Source organism: Solanum tuberosum, unplaced genomic scaffold, assembly GCF_000226075.1.
Source record: "Solanum tuberosum cultivar DM 1-3 516 R44 unplaced genomic scaffold, SolTub_3.0 scf00269, whole genome shotgun sequence".
Classification (NCBI taxonomy): Eukaryota; Viridiplantae; Streptophyta; class Magnoliopsida; order Solanales; family Solanaceae; genus Solanum; species Solanum tuberosum.
The window spans coordinates 683,748-703,439 of record NW_006239191.1 but is presented as its reverse complement, the minus strand read 5'-3'; the positions used below and the strand labels follow the sequence as shown (position 1 = coordinate 703,439).

The 19,692-nt window shown below is 35.2% G+C and overlaps 1 protein-coding gene across 1 annotated transcript; it reads right to left on the bottom strand.

Annotated features, from left to right (window-relative positions):
• Positions 1 to 6,391: 6,391 nt before the first annotated feature.
• LOC102580545 (probable serine/threonine-protein kinase DDB_G0282963) lies at positions 6,392 to 15,590 on the bottom strand. Its single transcript, XM_006358148.2, has 13 exons — positions 14,814 to 15,590; positions 12,959 to 13,364; positions 12,180 to 12,852; positions 11,797 to 11,837; positions 11,354 to 11,422; positions 10,303 to 10,403; positions 10,120 to 10,198; positions 8,175 to 8,273; positions 7,999 to 8,067; positions 7,826 to 7,875; positions 7,638 to 7,719; positions 7,428 to 7,522; positions 6,392 to 7,134 (listed from the first exon to the last, which is right to left on the bottom strand). The coding sequence occupies exons 1-13, from the start codon at positions 15,215 to 15,217 to the stop codon at positions 7,008 to 7,010; spliced, it is 2,295 nt and encodes a 764-aa protein (XP_006358210.1). The 5' UTR covers positions 15,218 to 15,590; the 3' UTR covers positions 6,392 to 7,007.
• Between the last annotated feature and the right edge of the window lie 4,102 nt (positions 15,591 to 19,692).

Sequence of the window (19,692 nt, the reverse complement as noted above, 5' to 3'; positions counted from 1 at the left end):
TTTTTGTTGTTTTTACTACTTGTGACAAAACCCCCATTTGATATTTGACACCTTTGTGTCACCCCTTTTTATTTACAATGTTTTTAATCGTTAATGTCTTTATCTATGACTAATTTGAACTAAATTTTCTTTTTCTACTAATTCTCAAAACCACTCCCATGGGACACGACCCCAATCTTTAGTTGGGTTACTATATTATCGACGATCGTAGACACTCGTACTGTAGGTTAGTGTCGTTGGTCACGATAATCATCAGAGGATCATATTTTCTTGTTTCTATCATTCATTCTACTCAACTCATTCTCATTTTGCCCCTCCACCGAGTGAAATGGTATAGACTTCTCTACTCCTTCATTGCTACTTTGTACCTGTTCTTCACTTTGAACTGATGATTGCCCCTTTTCCTTTCCATTACTATCACCAACTTCCTCACTAAGCTTCTTATCCTCCCTCATATTCTCCCTAAAGAGCCTTATTCCCTAGCTGAATTCATCGTTTCTCTATGGTCGAGATCTGTTTCCACCATTTCTTTCCCCTTTTCTGCATTGTCTTCTTCACCCTTTTCTCCCACCCTATCTATTGTTTCTAGCTCCCTTTCTCTACCTTCCCCTAGTGCTTCATACATGTTATTTGTTTTAATGTTCTGATCCTTGATAGGGTTATTCCTAGGATTCCATACTTGTTCTCTCCTGCCCCCTCTCATCAACTGTCCCCCTCTCATCAACTGTCCCCCTCTGCTGAATTCGTTTTTTTTCTTTTTGTCTCTTTAAAGTCATTGATTTCCTTTTGGATCTCCCCCTTCTCCATTCTTTTTATGCCCTTACCGTTTCTTCCTTCTTTTCCTTGTTCCTATGCATTTCCTTAACTTACTCCTCCTCCTTTGGGTATAGCTCCGGGTGAATGATAAAACATTCTTTTTCGTTGTGCCCTTGTAACTTACATGAATTACAATATTTCGCCACATGATCATATTTAATGGTAATCCACTTCTCCACAACTTCCCTCGTCTTCTTTCTTACTCCCACATTGATTCTATTAGGGAAATCTCCTATAAGATCCACTTTCACTTTCACCCTAGCACAACTTGGACTTATTTTATTTAGGGTTGCCATATCGATCTGTAAACGTTTTCCAACCGTGGATGCCAAAGATAAAATTGCTTCCTTACCAAAAAAATTAGGAAGGAGTGTTGGAAAAGATATCCAAGCAATTGCAATTGATGTTTCCTTCTTTGGGTCGAACATTGGATCCCACTTAAGGGTTCTCATGGGGTAGGACTAGTGGTTATGGGTAATATAGAATTGTGGCTTTGATAATAGTGTTACATAATCCTCCAGCAGCGTAGTCCTGATTAGGATGTAACTATTGCTCAGCAAACCAATGTTAACATCGCCTTTCAACTCGCATTATTTTGGTATCGATCTTCTCAGTTCCTGAATCTCTGGCCATCCGTATGAAAATTTTCCTATTACTGCAAATTGTAGGTCTTCATTGACGATCATTTGTGCAACTTCCTCCTCCTCCCAAACTATCTGTAATTCACCATGAAGATATGTGACTGGTTTCATCAGGACAGGTTTGTGTTGTGGACTATTTGCTCTAATGGTATTCGCATAGATAGTTATGGATGGATTATTAACTACTCCTTTTGGTGTTGTTACCACCTCCAAAGGCGGAGGCTAACCAATGGTCGCCGTGGTCATCAGTTCCGACGAGTGTAGACAAAAAAGGGTTATGTCGTGACGTTGCTAAGTGTATTGATAGTCAGTCACATTCAAATGCAAATATGGCCCTAGTTTTGTTGAATGCAGTCATTCCTTGGAAAAACAAGTTTGATGGATTTGAAGCCAAAAGGCATTAAAACACACCAGCGATGGAACCGAAATCTCGCATAAGCCAACAGGCGTCTCACTGGCTAAATGACGGATTGGATAGAGCAATGTTGCCTCAGTACCAGCACACAACTGGTGCGGCATAATGACTGATCAATGTTTGTCAATCCCAGCACAGATACTCATGTTAGAATAGAAGGTTTAAGTGAGAAGGTAATTAGGGCTCCGCTTTCTCTGATCGATGTCTCGTCGGTCTTACGTAAGTCCGAAGGACGGAAGCTTAAGGCCAAAAACACAATTTCGAAAAACAGTGCTTCTTTTTGGAAGGTTCACATGATAAAATATGATTTTTTGCAATTATGTACCATTATTTTCTTCCCAATTAGGGTAATAGACATATGTTGTGTTGGGTTATGATATAGAATTTTTAGAGAGAAAGATAGTAAAGAACTTTCTAGCTTGTAAAATAAGAAGCGTCATATTTGTGTCAATCCAAGCTTGAAATTCAAGTTTTGCTTATCAAACTAGCTTGTAATGGAGCTTTCCTTTATTGATATTGTCTCTATTCATATTTTATGAGTAGCTATACCCTTATCTAGGGGTTTGTGTGTGCTACATGGGGTGTAAAAACCCCAATGAGTATTGATTAATTAGCTATAATATTGATTGGATTGCATGGATCTATTGTTGTCTTAAAGTTTTAATCTAAATTCAGTAGATGTCAACAATGGTTGAGCTCTCTAACACCATTTTAACTTGAGAAAGCTTAATGGAGTTAGGTAAGACTCAATAGTGAGGACTTGATGAAATAACTCTATGGATTTGAGATACGGATGGGATAATTCGAGTGGATTCACATTTAATGATATTAGCTTGGAATAGTCTATCTACCCAAGCAATGTTTGGTTTCTTAATTGAAAGGGTCTTGAAGTTCGAAAGATTCCAAGGGACATACGGTTGATAGTTGAGGAGAATATCGATTGTAGCCTAGAACAAACTCTATCCATGCATTAGATTAATGTTGTTCGGTTAATCTTCACCTATTCAATTTGAAATCCCTATCGATGTGGGCACACCCTAGTCTTTTCCAACTTGTTTAGATCTTATTTGTGTTGATTCCTTGTTTTGTTGCTTAATCTTGATGCAATTTTAGTTGTTAGATTAAAAAAAACCATTTTTATGTATATGTTTGTTAAGAACTAAATCTGCTATCATGTTTGAGTGGTGAACTCAATAGAAGAAGAGTCGCATATACCAATCATTGTGGTTTGACCCCGACCTCATATGTTGCGTAATTATTTTGCATACGACCGCCTACACCCTAAAATATGGAACATAGTTGAGAGTTTATCATTATATTTGTGTTGTAATTGTGTATTATCTGTTTACTGAGTTTTGATTGCTTGTTCATATTTCGTATACTAGAACTAGTCGATGATTCTACTAGTACATATATTGCACTTGTTATTCCTTTGTTGAGAATACAACATATTTAGGCGGCTGCTTCGTGGCCTCAATTGTGAGACCTCTGCTACCTAAGTTCAAGGGTGAGCCTCTTCCTCCGGAATGCTACAGATTACTCTTTTCCTTCTTGATCCATTATTCGGACCCAAACATTCTAGACTCGTGTATACTTTCTCTATTTTGGGGTTGCATCCTCTATCCTAGATTGTTAGATATTTTGGTACTATGACTTTCAGGTTCTAGGAAGTTTATTCCGCATTTGTTTTGTTGAATTTTGAGTTTATGGGAACTTAACCTTTTTGCTATTTTGAAACTATTTTTCCTAGACTTTAATAATCATGACTTGGTTTTAAATGGTTTGATGGATTAGGTTTGGGTTGGTAATTGGTTCTCCCACCGAAGGATTAGTGTAGCTGCCTCTCACGACGGGTCAGGGTCATGATACCACCCTCACTAGAATTGATATTTTGGACTCAATGGAACTGTCAAAACTTCCTGGAAAGTGGGTCCCACAATCTAAGCTCCAATTTAGCTCAAATTCACATGGTAGCTCGAAATGAGTTTGAAAGCCTCGGGATCCAAATCAAAGGTCTAACTAGATAAAATTTGTTGTTTCGAAGGTAATGGAACCATCATAATTGAATTCTAAGGTCGTTTAACTGAAGTTTTGACCAAAAGTCAAACATGTAAACTTCATAAACTCCAAAACACAAAATACATGTGCTAAGACCAAACGAACTACCTGGTGACCATCCTATCAGTCCCAACAAATTATAGATGTCTTAGAGCAGTTATAGAAAAGCTCCAATTGTTGAAAATACAAGAAAATGGAGAAAATAACCCAGAGGATTATTACATATTGGTAAATAATGGAAATGGTGAGTGATAATAGTGGTTAGCGATATATAATGTTGACTATTAATCATGGTAATTATTGATAGTGATTAGTGGATGTAATAATGTTTGATGGTGATGATTGCAAATGATGGATAATGGTGATGATGATTGATTTTGGTGATTGGCAGTAGTGATAGTTGTGGTTGGGTTGAGAATGGTGGTTGTAGATGGTAGGTGGTGATAGTTGTGGCTCAAATGGTGGTTGTGGGTGGTAGGTGGTGATAGTTGTGGCTCAAATGATGGCTAGGTGAACTATTATATTTGTAGAAATTCTTAAATAGACATCTTAATATTAAGATTTTATAATAGATCTTAATCATTCAAATCTAATCAGACTCGTTAAGTAGTTATAAAATAAGAAAAATAAATGGACTTCATGATTAAGATCAGACCTTGAAAACGAACAAACTTAATGACTACAAATCTGAATGATAAGATTTAGACCTTCATTAATAGGTAAATCAATCATTTGTCCTTGAGGATCCGACATTAATCCTCTCATACCTACTAATTGATGTACCTGAGACGCATTTCCTCGAGCTCCCGAGAAAGACATTATATGAACTGGATTAAAAGGGTCATTAAAGAATACAAAAGAAAGAATTTAAAATTTACAAGATACGATCTATCTGGATCTAAAGTGTCAATTCCAACAAATATTGAACTAAAAAAAATTCTTGCTTTCGAAATGGTTTGCCATCTGAGATGAATCTATTATTTCGATTGAGGGCAAACAAATGAGGCTTATATTCAATTTTATTCATCTATAAATTTTGTTATATTAACTAATAAGTGAATAAGTTTGTATCGAAAAAGTTTAATGTGTTATATCACGATATAATATCTATAAGACATTAGCTACTTTTATTGGACAATAACTACTTGATATGTATGTGATAATAAGAATGGGAATGCTACAATACCACAAAAATAAGGCAAAAATCTTAAAACATGAAATATTTTTTCTGTTACGTTAAAGGTGCTCCTGGACTTGGCATATTGTATAGTAATCACGGTGATATTCATGTTGAGTGTGTGTTTTGTTGATGTTAACTAGGCAGGATCCAAAATTAATGTGTTTTTATTAGAGCAAAATTTGGACGCCCTGAGCCTAGACCTTGAGCATGGACGTCACTCAATGTTATTGTTGATCCGAGCGTACTTATATCATGGCATGAATATGAGCGTATATGTAGACATGAGCAGAAACATAGTTTAAAAGTAATTAGAATATTGTCAGCATTCCGACCACGCAATAAGACAAAACATTCAAGTGTCATTGTGTGGCCCAAAGTGCGGGCAGCCCAACGTAAGTGCGGACGCACTTTGGGGTCGCAAAATGTCCCTGCTCTGCTATCTTTTGGTAAAACAATTACTATATTTTTTTTGTGGGGAGGTTCGAATGACGAACGGTTAATGCGTTGGAAACTAGAGTTATAGACCTTTAATTTGATAGGTAACAGGAGACACAACTCTTCATATTCTATGAGATATGATTGTTTGAAGTTGGCACTTGTATGAGCATTTACGAAAACTTAAATCGGTAGAGAAACTTTCAAACACACAACTTTGTGTCAGAGGTTACTTATGACTTTAATTCACATTCAGTACACTTTCCACACTTAAGAATTGACCTCTTCATCTTGGTACTATTGGTTTCACTAGGTACTGATTTCATCAAAGAGTTCAAATCGTAGCCCGAAGGTACAAGGTGATGAATCTAATATTGTAGAGGAGTAAGAAACAAAGTGTTGTATCTCTATTCAACGCAAAATCTAAATACATAGCTATATCACAATCTACGTATGAAAGTATGTGGTTACCGTATCTTTTATTTGAAATTGGATCAAGACACATACTAGCAAAACTCTGATATGATCATTAAGTTACTTTTCATATAGCATCAAATCTGGCGTACTGTGAAAGAACTATACTGAGGTTGACTATCATTTTATTCATTAAAAATTGTAGGAAAACTTTATTTTCACCAGCTATATGAAAACAAGAGAGCAATTAGCTGATCTACTCACAAAAAATTTGAATGGAACTTGAGTTAATTATCTTTGTGACAATCTAAGCCTATTCAATATCTATGCTTCAACTCAGAGTGTTACAGAATATTGGAACCAAATCACAGAAGTGATTGTAATTTGTGGAATGTTTCCTTTTATTTAGTTTGATTTATTCATTGTAAATGGTAAAAATACCTTAAATATTCATGAATAAGAAGATAACTTGTCCCATAGGATTACAGTATAGAATGGGTGAACTAGACATGAAAAAAGAACAGTTAAGCCAGCTGAGTTTAGGAAGCACGCAAAAGTTGAACACAGGCGCACAAACAAGTCTGGGAGATTAGTACAAATGACGTGTTACAGACCCTTTCTAAGCCTCAATAAAATACAACCTCAGTTGATAAGACCACAAACTCAATGGAATCCTTGACAAACAAACTAAAAGTTGCAAGGCACAGCCCAAACTTGAGGTGACGATTAAACACTAAGAGCCATTGTGATGAGTTCAGTTTCACACAGTGGATGAACTATACATGAAAGTCATGATTTCACATACGCTATGTCCTATTGGATTTATGTTCTTCCTTGACACCGATAAATGACAGCTGTTATATTCTCTATCAAGTTTCCTCTCAGTGAACAGCCTGCTTGGCGACTTTAACCGAATTTTGGGTCCGACAACACAAGCAATTTGTGACCTCTGAGTGACACTTCCAATCAAAGTCACTAAAGGCTCTGTGTTATCAGTGTATCTTCTGGCTATTCCACAAAAGCTTCAAGCACAAAACACCATTTTTATCTATAGTTCCTTCTGGCTGCTATCTCCTGCAACATTACGTGCTGCCTGAGCCTGAATGGCATACTGCCTCAGCATATCCTTGAGTTTATCTACCAACTCTAGGAACGTTGGGCATAACTGTGGCTCGCTGAGGTGGACAAATCACATATTAGTTAAATATGTGCATAGTTGTGTTCAAACAAAAGAGATTGAGAAGAAAGATACAATGATCTTGCAATCAAAGTGCTTAAAAATTTAGTCAGTGAGGAAAAATTTGGAGGCCATTTTATTTTCCCTAACCGTCATGAAACATACCATAGGTTTACATGTCGTGGCAACACAGCTTGTCAAGGACACAAACTCCAGTAGGGCAATATTCTTAATAAAGACTATTTGCTTTAATTAAACAAATCATGATGGCAAAAAGAATAAGATACAAACCTATGCCAACAGCTCTCAATAATAGAAACCCACTGTGGATCAACATTCTTGGGGATATCTAGCCGCTGATTCATGAATCCTACAGCTCCAATCACCTGAAGTGTGAATCCAATAACTGTTTTCAGATGCTCAACTATATAAAATACATTTCCTTTCGATTCTTTATCTTTTGGTATGTAATCCAAGTGAATTTTAGGAAGATGAAAATACCTGCATTGAGTTGAGGTTATCCCAAGGGATCTTTTCCGTGGCAAGTTCCCATAGTATAACACCAAAACTGTATATATCAGCCCTGAATATAACATGTATTTAAGAAGCAATATCATTAATTATTCAGGAAATCTGCATGAAATTCATCAATATCATTAAAAAGATTTAAACTCTCATTGTGGGCATACTTCTCATCTGAAGGTTCATTGCGAAGAACTTCTGGAGCCATCCATTGTGGCTGCAACAGTGATGAAGTTCGACATAAAGTCAGCCAGGCACTTGAAGTTTGAATATACAGGTCAACTAAAGTAACTCATATTGATATGCTAAGAAAAAGAAGTCCTCAGTTCAAGTTGAATACCGTTCCTTTCCCATTCTTTGTTGTTAGATATGTCTCGTGCTTAAGACGTGACAGACCAAAGTCCCCAACCTATAGATATGTAAATGCACAGTGAGAATCTCAATACATCTAGAACCTCCAAGTGACGAAGGTTTAGGGGTTGTCAAGGATATTCAGCGGAAAAATGATAGCCTAACCTTAACGGTCCAGTTCTTGTCCACAAGAAGATTTGAAGACTTCAGATCCCGATGAACTATAGGTGGGTTGAAATGATGAAGATAGTTCATGCCACGAGCCTGAAGAAATAGAAACACATTACAATTATATAACATGATTTACCTTGGTAATGCCAAAATCCCAGACAAATACGACAGTATTGAAAAGAAAGCATAATCAGAAAACATGTCTGAAGATCATGAAAAGAAAAAGTAGAAATAATGCTTTTCCAGTAGGAAATATGGATGCTGCTCATGATGATATGAGAGACATAATTCTCCGGGACCCCCCTGAACTTGGCACCCTTTATTCGGTGCACACCTGAACTATTTTGTCCTAATGAACACCCTGAACTTGACAACTATCACCCCTGGAAGCTAACATGGCGAAGGATGTGGATACACTCTTTTAGGCCAGTGGATGAAGAAAATAAGAAAATCAGCTTCCAAGCGGGTTATTTTCCAACAGTTAATTGCCAGAGTCATATACTACATTTTATTTGTTCCAATTGTGACTTTCTTTTTGCTTCTTGTACAATGCATATTTCTACCAGAATTTGTATTTATTTCTCAAAGAAAGATTTTAGTATTTTGGATCCCTGTTTTAGGGAAATAGGGAGATCGATGATGATGTCACACATTGTATTGGTGAGGCATGGATGAAGTGGAGGCTTGCATTCGGTGCCTTGTGTGACAAGAAAGTACCACCAAAACTTAAAAAGGTAAATTTTATAGAGTGGTGCTTAGATCAGCTTTGTTGTATGGAGCGGAGTGTTGGCCAGTCAAAAACTCTCATGTTCAAAAGATGCAAGTGGCGGAAATGAGAATGTTGAGATGGATATATGCATGCATACTGGGAGCGGTAGAATTAGAAATGAGGATATCCGAGACAAAATGGGAGTGGCCTCCATGGTGGACAAGTTGAGGGAAGGGAGACTGAGATAGTTTGGGCATGTGAAGAGGAGAGGTGTGGGTGCCCCGATGAGGAGGTGGGAGAGGTTTGATATAGTGGGGACGAGGAGAGGCAGAGATAGGCCGAAGAAGTATTGGGGGAGGTGATTAGACACGATATGATCCATCTTCAGCTTACCGAGGAAATGACCTTAGATAGGAGAGTATGGAGATCACGATAATGGTAGAAGGTTAGTAGGTAGTTAAGAGTGGTCCTATTACTAGCTTGTGCATGCATTTACTTTTGGTATTTGTTATCATCTCTGGTCTACTGTGTTTAGGTGATCGCACCTGCTTGTTGTTGTAGCTACAATTCCTTGCATATAGTTGCTATGGCTTTGCTATTCATTGTCATGTTTCTCCCAACCACCTGTTTTTTTTTTCATTTTATAACTGCTTTGATTTTCTTGAGCTGAGGATCTTTCAAGAACATCTCTACCTCGGAGAGGTAGTAGTACAGACTGCATACACTCTACCCTCCCAGAGCCCACTTTGTGGAATTTCACTGGGTATGTTGTTGTTGTATTTATTTCTCAATAATGGAGTTGCACCCATGCTTTTTACAAACTTGGACTATAAAAAGATGTTTCAAAAATTAATGAATTAAAAAAGGTAACAAGATCTATTCTATTTTACAAAAATATCGTGTGCACTCTCACCTCCATAAGGTGAGATTAGTCAAGGAGTCGAGGCTATCAAATAGTCAAGTATAAGTGGGGAATTAGGAAAAAAATAATTCAGGTGTGCACCAAATAAACAGTACCATATTCTATGGGGTCCCAAGATATTATGCATAAGGTGAGATTAATCAGGGGGTCAAGGCTATCAAATAGTCAAGTATAGGTGGGTAATTAGGAAAAAAATAATTCAGGCGTGCACCAAATAAACAGTGCCATATTCTATGGGATCCCAAGATATTATGCATACATAATATATATGAGATGTTTTAGGTATTACAGATTTCATAGGAACTCACAATATCTAAAGCCATGTGAATACGTCGTCTCCATTCTAGTTTGGATGCATTCCTTTGTAGTAACCTAAACAAACTTCCTCTGCATTAATAGAAAACGAAATGGTTTGTAACTCATCGTAATATAGAAACATTATCCCATAAAAACCGAGCATAAACAATTTGTTTTAAGAATTGAGAATTGACCGTGGCAAGAACTCTGTCACAATACAGAGGCGTTGAGGTGAAGTTACCGCACCCATGAAAAGAAGAATATTTGGATGTCGGAGACGTTTCATCAGTGACACCTGCAGAAAAGCAAGTGCAAAATCTCTTAGAAATGCTTGTCGACCAAGCATAATCATAGAAAACCAATGGTCCTACTTGAGTTATAAACTAAAAATGATATGTTATATCTGTCAGGAAACTCTTCTAGAAAGACATGTTAGTCCCTTCAGATGATTATGATTTATGCAAATATATTACATGAAATGTTGCTTAATAGAGTGCTTTATTATAACAACATTTTTATTAACAGGAATCCTCTAGTACAATAATAGTCAGCACCTAAGTAGAAAGTGAAAGCAATAACCCAGGAGAAAATTAATCAAAACAAAAATGAGAACTATAGAACCATGAATAAAGAAGACTTCTGGTTCTTGTTGCCTTAAACTAAATATGTGTATAATATACCAAATGCCCTTAAAATCTTGTGGTCTTAAATATGTCAGGTAGAATATTGGGTGTAAAGAGTTGCTAAATATAGAAAGTGGCATTCTTTTTTAAACAGAGTAAAAGGGAAGTAAAACAAATAAATCGAAACGGAGAGAGTAACTAAAATTCAACAAGTACCTTACTACATTTATCGACGATTATCTAGAGTCCTAAATGTAGGTCAAGCATACGGCAAAATGCGAAATTCGAACACATCATTGGAGAGGACAGAGAACAACTCTGTCAGGGTGCTGAAAAATCTTCTATTCTTTATTCTCTTACCAATTGAAAGCCTACAGTTCTGTAAATAATATTTTGCTGGTTTCTTCTTTTCATTGACATTTATCACCCAAAAAAATCATAATTTGCCCCATGCCTGCATCTTAGACCTCATTAAAGCTACTGACTTCCAGTCGATCATGAACTAAAACTAGGGAAGAACTCGATAGTAACTCTGATATAGCTTAACTGCTTTGGAAAAACAATTTCCCATACAGGAACATGTAAAAGCTTTTCACAATTTATTCATGAAAAACATACTGACCTCCTGTCTGAAGGAATATATGACATCATCCGAATATTCTTGCTTGGAAAATACTTTAACCGCAACATCCTGCAAAAGACATCACTTTACAAAAGTAAACCAGCAGTCATTCCACTTCTTAAAAGTAACCAATAATCAAGAATTCAAATGACATTCATAGAACGTGACAAATGGCATGTCAAACACTATTCAAATACTGGCTTAAAGCACTTCAAAGTTTTAAACATTAATTGAATGGAGCATATAATGAGAAAAGAAAAGGCAGCAAGAATTTAGCCCTTCTTTCAAATAAGTGTAAACTCCCATCAACTTGATAACTTATACAAGTGATATCTGAGAACAAGATATTTCATCATGCCACAGTATATGTTTGGAAACACTTAAACAGAAATTCTTAGGACATTCTCTAGAAAGGAAAGTCATAAAAGAGTCAGAGAACATACTGATCCAAACCACAGCCCATGATAAACAGTTCCACAAGAACCTATTGAAACATAAACGAAGGAAAAGTGAGAACGATGGAACAGAAAACATGAGAAACTCTAGTTAAACCATAAAAGACATAAATCTGATAGCTGTAACGCAAAAATGTGATCCTCATAGGGAAATGGTTTATAAGCTTCGAAAATATGAAAATGTGCATAGAAGTAAGTGTTGCTAAGTTTTGTCCGAACTTCTTATTGTTTCACTGAACATCTATAACTGCGGTAAAACAGTAAGTGATAGCATCATACATGCTTGATAATTCCTTAGAAAAAGAAAAGGGTCCACAAACCTGATATGATTTATCTTTGAGAATTTTACCAGTAAACAAGAATGGACGTACCTTGCCCAATTTGTTCTCCGATTGTCATATCCTCCCACAAAATTTCATAATCCAAGCAGTCAGTATCAGCATCCACTTTATTAACAGCAGTACTAGTAGTGCTATCGGTACTACTAGCACTGCTTGTGCTATTAACATTAAATGATGATGACCAGGATCCCCAAGCCTCATTGGTAGCTGTACGGTTACTTTCCATAATCTGATCATCTGGTGTTGATACTGCATTAGAACTCTTGAAATGATTCCACTCATTATCTTGGTCATTGTTTAGCCAGGGCCAAACAAATCGTGTAGCCTTTGCCTCTGATACTTCTCGCTCATTGCCTTTCCATGGCCATGATAAATTCTTCTTAACCATCCACGCCTCTGCCTTTGAGGTTATAATCTTAGAAATCCCAGGTTTTCCCTCACTCTCATCTCCAGAATCTCTTGAGGATTTTTCGGGAGTGTGCTCCTCTTTTGCAACATTAGTAAATACCCCAAATGGAGAAAAGTGAACATCTCCCCTGGGTGTACTTGCTCCACTTGAATTTGCATCTTCCCTTTGATCCAATAGAGCAGCATCAGAAAAGGCATGATCAGAATGGTGACTATCTCCACTTCCACCTTCCCGAAGGATGCTTCCCTCTCCAGTTTTCATTTTTGACTTAACCTTGTTGCTCATCTTTGTAGCCTATTTGAGGTTTTCATCACGTCAGCACATAAACACCTCATACAAATAAGCAAAAATAAAGTGAAAAGAAAGAAAAAGAAAGCATGTCAAACAACTTTACACTAACCAAATTCGAAATTTTGGAGGCAATGGCAGCTTGCAGAGGTTGCTGTGGATCAAGTCCAAGGGTTGCATTAGCAATGTTTCTAGGCCTACCAGAACTTTTATCAGCTTCTGTATGCTTCACATCAGCAGATGATTCATGAAAAGGCCTCGCATCAGTTGACACACAAATAATACCAACAAATGTACCATCATCATCATAAAGTGGGGTATCTGTTGCTACCACTAAAAACCTGTCCCCCTGCTTATTCTTTACAGGAAATTGTCCAGTCCAATTCTCACCCATTTTCACTCTGTGTATAATGATTTTAGCCACAGCATGATCCTTAGGATCTGTTATCAGCTCAAGAAGATCCTGCCCAATAGCTTCGGCAGCTGAATAACCATATAATTGCTCAGCACTTCGATTCCTGCACAACAGTTGCAAGCCAATAATTTATGGTTTAGTCCTACATTATTAAGATTCAACAATAATAACAACCAGGCATCTACTAGTTAAGATCATCTATATGAATCCTCAATTTCTATTATGATCCATTAGGACTGGTCTCATTCCTATACTCAATAGTTTGTTTTTAGGCAAAATACTTTTGGGACCCCCCATAACCAACACTTTTTATTTAGTGTACACCTAAACTATCTTTGATCCTAATTACCACCTATACTTGGGGCTATTTGGTAGCTTTCACCCATTGGACGACCTCAGTCCAAGGAGGTGTAATATATTTGCTGCCACGTGGACATTTTTTGAAGTTCTTTTTTCTAAATATTTAGCCTGAAAATGAAGACTACAGAGTCACAACATGATCATCATTGCATATAACGATGAAATAAAAAGAAATACACAGTAAAAAATACAGAGAATTCGCCAGAAAAAAAAATACAATTGGAATAAATAGTCATAGCATCTAAAGATAAATCAGAAAAATACAAAGTTGAGGTAAAATATATGTAGTACATTAAGAAGAAATCCACATGTGAAACAAATAAACCATTTTATATAACTAGGTGGAAATTAATGGTTGAAAAAAACTCCACTTGAAAATTGATTTGCCGATTTTTCATCAACCTCACGAGCCCAAGAGAAAATGTATCCACTCTCTTGGTCATGTCAACATCAAGGCGATGAAAGCTACCATATAGCCATGTATATGTGTGTGTGTGTGTGTGTGGGACCAACAATAGTTTAGGTGTACACTGATAAAATGTGTCATGTTCAGGAGAGTGCCGAGATATTATGTGTTGTTGTTAAAGATTATTCTAGGTTCTTTAATCTAGAGGTTACACTACATTTTCTATTAACATACGAATCCTTAAAGAAACTAAAAAGAAACACGAACTTAATGTAAACATGTAAATACAACTAAGCGTCAATCCCCAAATAGTTAGCAGCTACAATATAAAGATTCAGTTTGGAAAAAATAAAGTAAACAATATGCATGCTTAACACCTATCCAAGACAAAAAAAAAATTGCTAACAGAGGTGTCCAGGCCAGATTGCATGCTCCTTGGGTACCTACTACCTCCCACCATCACCGATACCAGGTAACTCTGTCCACCAAAGCTTGGACAGATTGGAAAAAACATCAAAATTGGAATTAGAGAGCTCATGGTTGTGAACCCTATCCAAGACAAAACTAATGCCTATTAATGGTTTTCCTTCTTTTCTCTCCCAAGTCCTACCAAAAAAGGAAAGGCAAGCAACAAAGATACTGCTCATAGATAGGAAAAAGTATCTGCTATAACATTAAACTATACTGGTAATATAACACTATTAACTTAAATACAGAGTAAAACTAAGAAAAACCGAACTGAAGAGACATTTTTTCAGAAATAGCAAGTCCATTATAACTACTTACCAGTAAATTAATCGATAATTGAGATCAAATATATGCACAGCTTGGCCCATTGATTGCAATATGCTCAAATACTGTTTATCAGTAAACTTCACGCCCCCGCTGCTGCTGCTGCTGCTGCTGCAACGCTCAGTTTTACTACTGCTCTCTCTTTGCAAGGGTGATGAATGTCGAAAGGAAGTAGAGCCCTTTTTCCCCAATGGGTCATTAGAACCCCTAAGGCGAGGTGGGCGTTGTGGGGATATAGAATGAGACCTTTGCCTCTGTGATGTACTATCATTTGAAACCATAAGCTTAGACATCTCCTGCTTCAACTGAGCATGGCCTGCCTCCAATTCTTGGATCTTCTTCAGCAATTCTTCAGTTGGGGGTGTTGCAACTTTAGCTAAAACAGTTGGTTCTTCCATTCCAAGATTCAATTTTGAACAAACCCACTGAAAATACGATACCCAGCTTCAGATTCAGCAATGAATTTTGGTCAAACCCTCAAGATAACATCGATCTAATGCCAAATTTGACAAGAACAAAAGAAATAGTGGTATACAGGAGACTATTTTAGGAGCCGATTTCTAGCTGAGAAAAAAAAAAACCAAGTGTAAGAAAATGGCAACTGGAGATACCCTTTGTGTAAGGAAACCTTTTTTTAGAAAAATGGTTACTATTTTGTGAAGACTATAGTGTGCTTGTTTGTCTCTGTAAATTGATTCTGACCAATTCTTTATTCTTCGATACGACCGCCAAAATCATCTTCTATTCTAAGGAGAAACATCGTGGTAATAACGCGTCTCGGTAATAGTTACTCGTTCCATTCATTTTTATTTGTTCAACAGATGCATGTATGTTGTAAAAATAAGATGTTGAAGTAGATGTGTGGATATATTAGGAATGATAAGATTCGAAAATAAGGTAGGAGTAGTCTTCATGGTGAACAAGATGAAAAAGTGAGACTGAAATGATTTGGACATGTAAAAAGGAGATATAAGGTGTGAGATGTTGGTTATAGAGGGTAAGAAAGGCAAATCAAAAAGTATTAGGGAGAGGAAATTAAACAAGATATGACGCAATTTTAGATTATCGGGAATATGATCTTAGATATGAAGGTATGCATGATAGGTATATTAGGGTAGAAGTTAGTGGGTAGTGTATGGTTGTCTTACCTAGAGTGATTGATAGTGTAGTTTTTGTTTTTGATATTCATCATTATTCATTACTCTCTCGGTCCCTTTTTACTTGTCATTTTTGACAAATCAAGAAAAGATAATATATTTTACTTACAATACCTTCAGTTTATTTAAAGAGTTAATGTTTCTGAAAAAGATAGAACCTCCTTAATGAATAAATTGATTTTGGAATTCTATTAATAGGAGTAAAATAGTAAATTCATTATGTCAATTTTATTTTCTTAATAGGTGTGTTAAGTTAAAAATAAATAAGTAAATAGGGACAGATGGAGTGTTGTTTTCAAAAATCTATCCTAGTATGGTGGTGTTGTTGCTTGTGATTGGCTATATTTCTTCTTTGTATCTGAAATTGTTGTATTTGTGCCTAAGGTCTTTCGAAAACAACATATCTACCTCTACAAAGAAGTGGTTATAAGGTCTGTGTATACTCTACCTTCTCCAAATCTCACCTGTAGATTTCACTGCGTATGTTTTTAGGGGTCGTTTGGTACAAAAATTGATAATGCATGGATTAGTAATGCAGAAATTAGTAATGCAGGGATTAGTAGTGCAAGGATTAGTAATGCAGAGTTTATTTTTATCAAGTGTTTGGTTCATTTTTTCCAACCTCATCTTGTGTTTGGATTAAAACTCTATAAAAAAACTTATTTCCAATTATATCCTTAAATTGTTATGTAATTGAGTCAATGTAGATAATTGTCGAACAATATTATTTTTTATAACCTTCTAACTAGCTATGAGAAGAACAATTTTGTTGTGATATTTGCTATTTCTTCACTTGAATTATTTGAGGATAAATAATTGTCATTTTAATAAATTGATCAGTACTCACAAAATTATTTTTCAATTTAAAAATGATAAACCATCTACTTTTAAAATTCGAAAAGACGGTCAACAATGGTAAAATTAAATAAACCATCTACATTTACACATAAAAATTGTGAATTGTAGTTTTAATATGTATGTAATTTTTTAAATTGTTCAAAATACAAATAATTAGAAAACCACGCAACTATATATATAATTAAGATCACAAACGTCATACACAAATAAACAACTCATATTTCAAATTTGTATAGTAAAAATAAAAATGAATATGGGAGTGTATATATTCTAGTCGAAGATATTAACTCCACAATCTTTTCATCTTGTCCTTCTTTTTGTTTAACTTTGTTACACTGTTTGTCGTTTCCATGAGTAACTTATTCTCCAACTCTATTCATTTAATCTTAATAAGATATTCTTTGTAGGGAACAATTGCAATATATTGTTTTGTTTTTAAAAAAGAGGCAGAATACATGAATATGTATTTTAACTTTTTCTCATTTTATATTCATGTCTTTCATAAGTTTGTATAAATAGACATTTAAACTTGTATAAAACTGAACAATGAAATGCATGTCTTACGTGGCATCCTATGTGGCAATTTGTGTCCACGTGGTGTCCTACGTGTATTATAGGACTCATGTATCTACTTATTCAACTTTATACAAGTTTAAGTGTCTACTTATGTACACCCAAAATTAAAAGACATAAATCTAAAATGAAGTGAAGTTATAGGGTATATTTATGTATTATGTAAAAAGAAAATTGAGTGATTACACTAGAATTATATTGGATGTTACATAGACATTTTGATTGTATATTTCTAATGTATATAAGAAATTAGTTTAACAAGTATAGGATAAGTGTGGAGTTCTGTTCATCATATTGATATACCCCCATCAAATTTGAGATAGACACCTAATAGGGGAAATTTGTGTGTATAAAAAGGAAAGGATTTATTGGTAGGACGATAAGGTTGACAAAAAGTAGTGTCAAAGAGATATGCTAAAAACAATTGGAGGTGAAGTTAAAGGAGGTGTGTGTCTATCTATCTAATCAATAAAGGAAGGAAAAGTCTGTCTTTTGCTAAACTCATGTTTGTCCTACATTTCCATTAATGGGGAGGCATTTTGGTTCATTCTTAACTACCATATCCTATACATTTTCAATATTTATTTATTTTTGTGATTTGGATGAAGTTTCAATTTGAATAAAATTGTGTTTGACTAAAAGTTTTCTAAAACATGTTTTGCTTTTTTTTATATAATAAACAAACCTGAAATATGACTATTTTAAGAATATTCAATCATACCAAATAAATATGGAGTATTTGCTAATTTCAAATTATGTCGAACTTTTATTGATGATGTTTATTGTCATTATTACAAATCATAATCCAAGCATTTCATCGTTTCTACACCTTTCCGCGTATGTGTTTGCTAAATTTATTATGATCGTCGTGTTCTGCGTGTTGTATTGGATCCTTTAATATTCTATGTACTTCTCGAAAGTGTGTTAACTCCTATATGTTGTGTGAAATTTTTTATTCGTCGGGATAATCCTCTGCAGGGGCTTACTTATGTACATATAAGTTTGATACAATATTATTATTTTTAGGGTAAAGACATAAAGGGACACCTGAAGTTGTGCCGAATTTTCAATAAGACACTTTAACTATACGAGTGTCCTATTACCCCACGAAAGTAGTGAATATCTTTGTAAATAGACCACTTTAACCCGTTTTCTCTCTATGTTTGTTTTCACGCAAATAATGCGCGTGAATGATATATTTTTCTTCCAAAGAACGAATTAACAAGTGACACGTGCCAAATTTTTTTAATCTATTATTTAACTACTTTCTCTCCCCAACTTTCCCCAGTTCTTTCAAAGGATCCATTTTTTACGATGGGTGCTTTTACTCGATTTGGTCTCCTTGTTGCCTCTTGTTATGTTTGAAGATTTAAACTAAAGAAAAAAAATCTTCTTTTCTCTTTAATGAAGGTAAGATTCTAACACTTTTTATCCTAAAATAATTCCTAACACCTCCGGAAAATCACAAATCCATGAAGAAAAAATATGATATTTATCAAATACTAAATAAACATGAAAACCCTAACAAGAAAATTTCTTGTTTGCTCAGCTAATCCCCCAAGAAATTGACCAACAAACGTCGAAATTGAAATAGATAATCTTCAACAGAAATTTAATTGAAGTGTATTTGAGAAGGAAAATAAAATAGGAAGAAAGAAAGTGTACCATTTACCTTTTTGAAACAATTCGGGTCGGGTTAAACCCGTATTTTATTAATAGTTAAATTAAATTAATTAATTAAAAGGAGAGAGTGTCTCACGCATGTGAAGTTGATGAAAAAATGAGTCAAAATGGTCAATTCGCATAGTTAAGGTGCCTTTTTTAAAATTTGAGACAACTTCAAGTGTCACTTTATGTTTTTTCTCTTATTTTTATAATGAACTAGATAATACATTATCATAAAATCATAACACAAATATTTTAAGGATAACTTACACAAATTTCACTATTTTAGGAGCTAATTACTAATTAGATTCACTTTGACAATATTTCGTTTCTTACCATACTTTGGGTCTCAGTTATGTGTGTTTCTCTTCCAGATACATGTATCTGAAATACATGTAAGACATATACATATCAACTAGTGTGTCTAATTAAGAGATATAACTGAAAGTCATTAATTAAGAAGTGTGTCTAATTAAGGGATATAACTAAAAGTCATTAATTAAGGAGAAAATCATGCTTGCAACAACTTTAGAGGATATGACATATCAAAACTCCTAAAATAGTAAAAACAATCAAAATCCTTCTTCTTCTTTTTTTTTGGGGGGGGGGGGGGGGGGGGG

Bases quoted from the DNA above. Each gene is read 5' to 3' on its own strand.
- LOC102580545 (XM_006358148.2), bottom strand. From the start codon at position 15,217: ATGGAAGAACCAACTGTTTTAGCTAAAGTTGCAACACCCCCAACTGAA. The intron at 10,199-10,302 runs GTCAATTCTCAA...CTATTAATGCAG, and splicing joins GTGACAGAGTTCTTGCCACG to AGGAAGTTTGTTTAGGTTAC. The intron at 7,720-7,825 runs GTATGCCCACAA...TGTTATATTCAG, and splicing joins AATGAACCTTCAGATGAGAA to GGCTGATATATACAGTTTTG.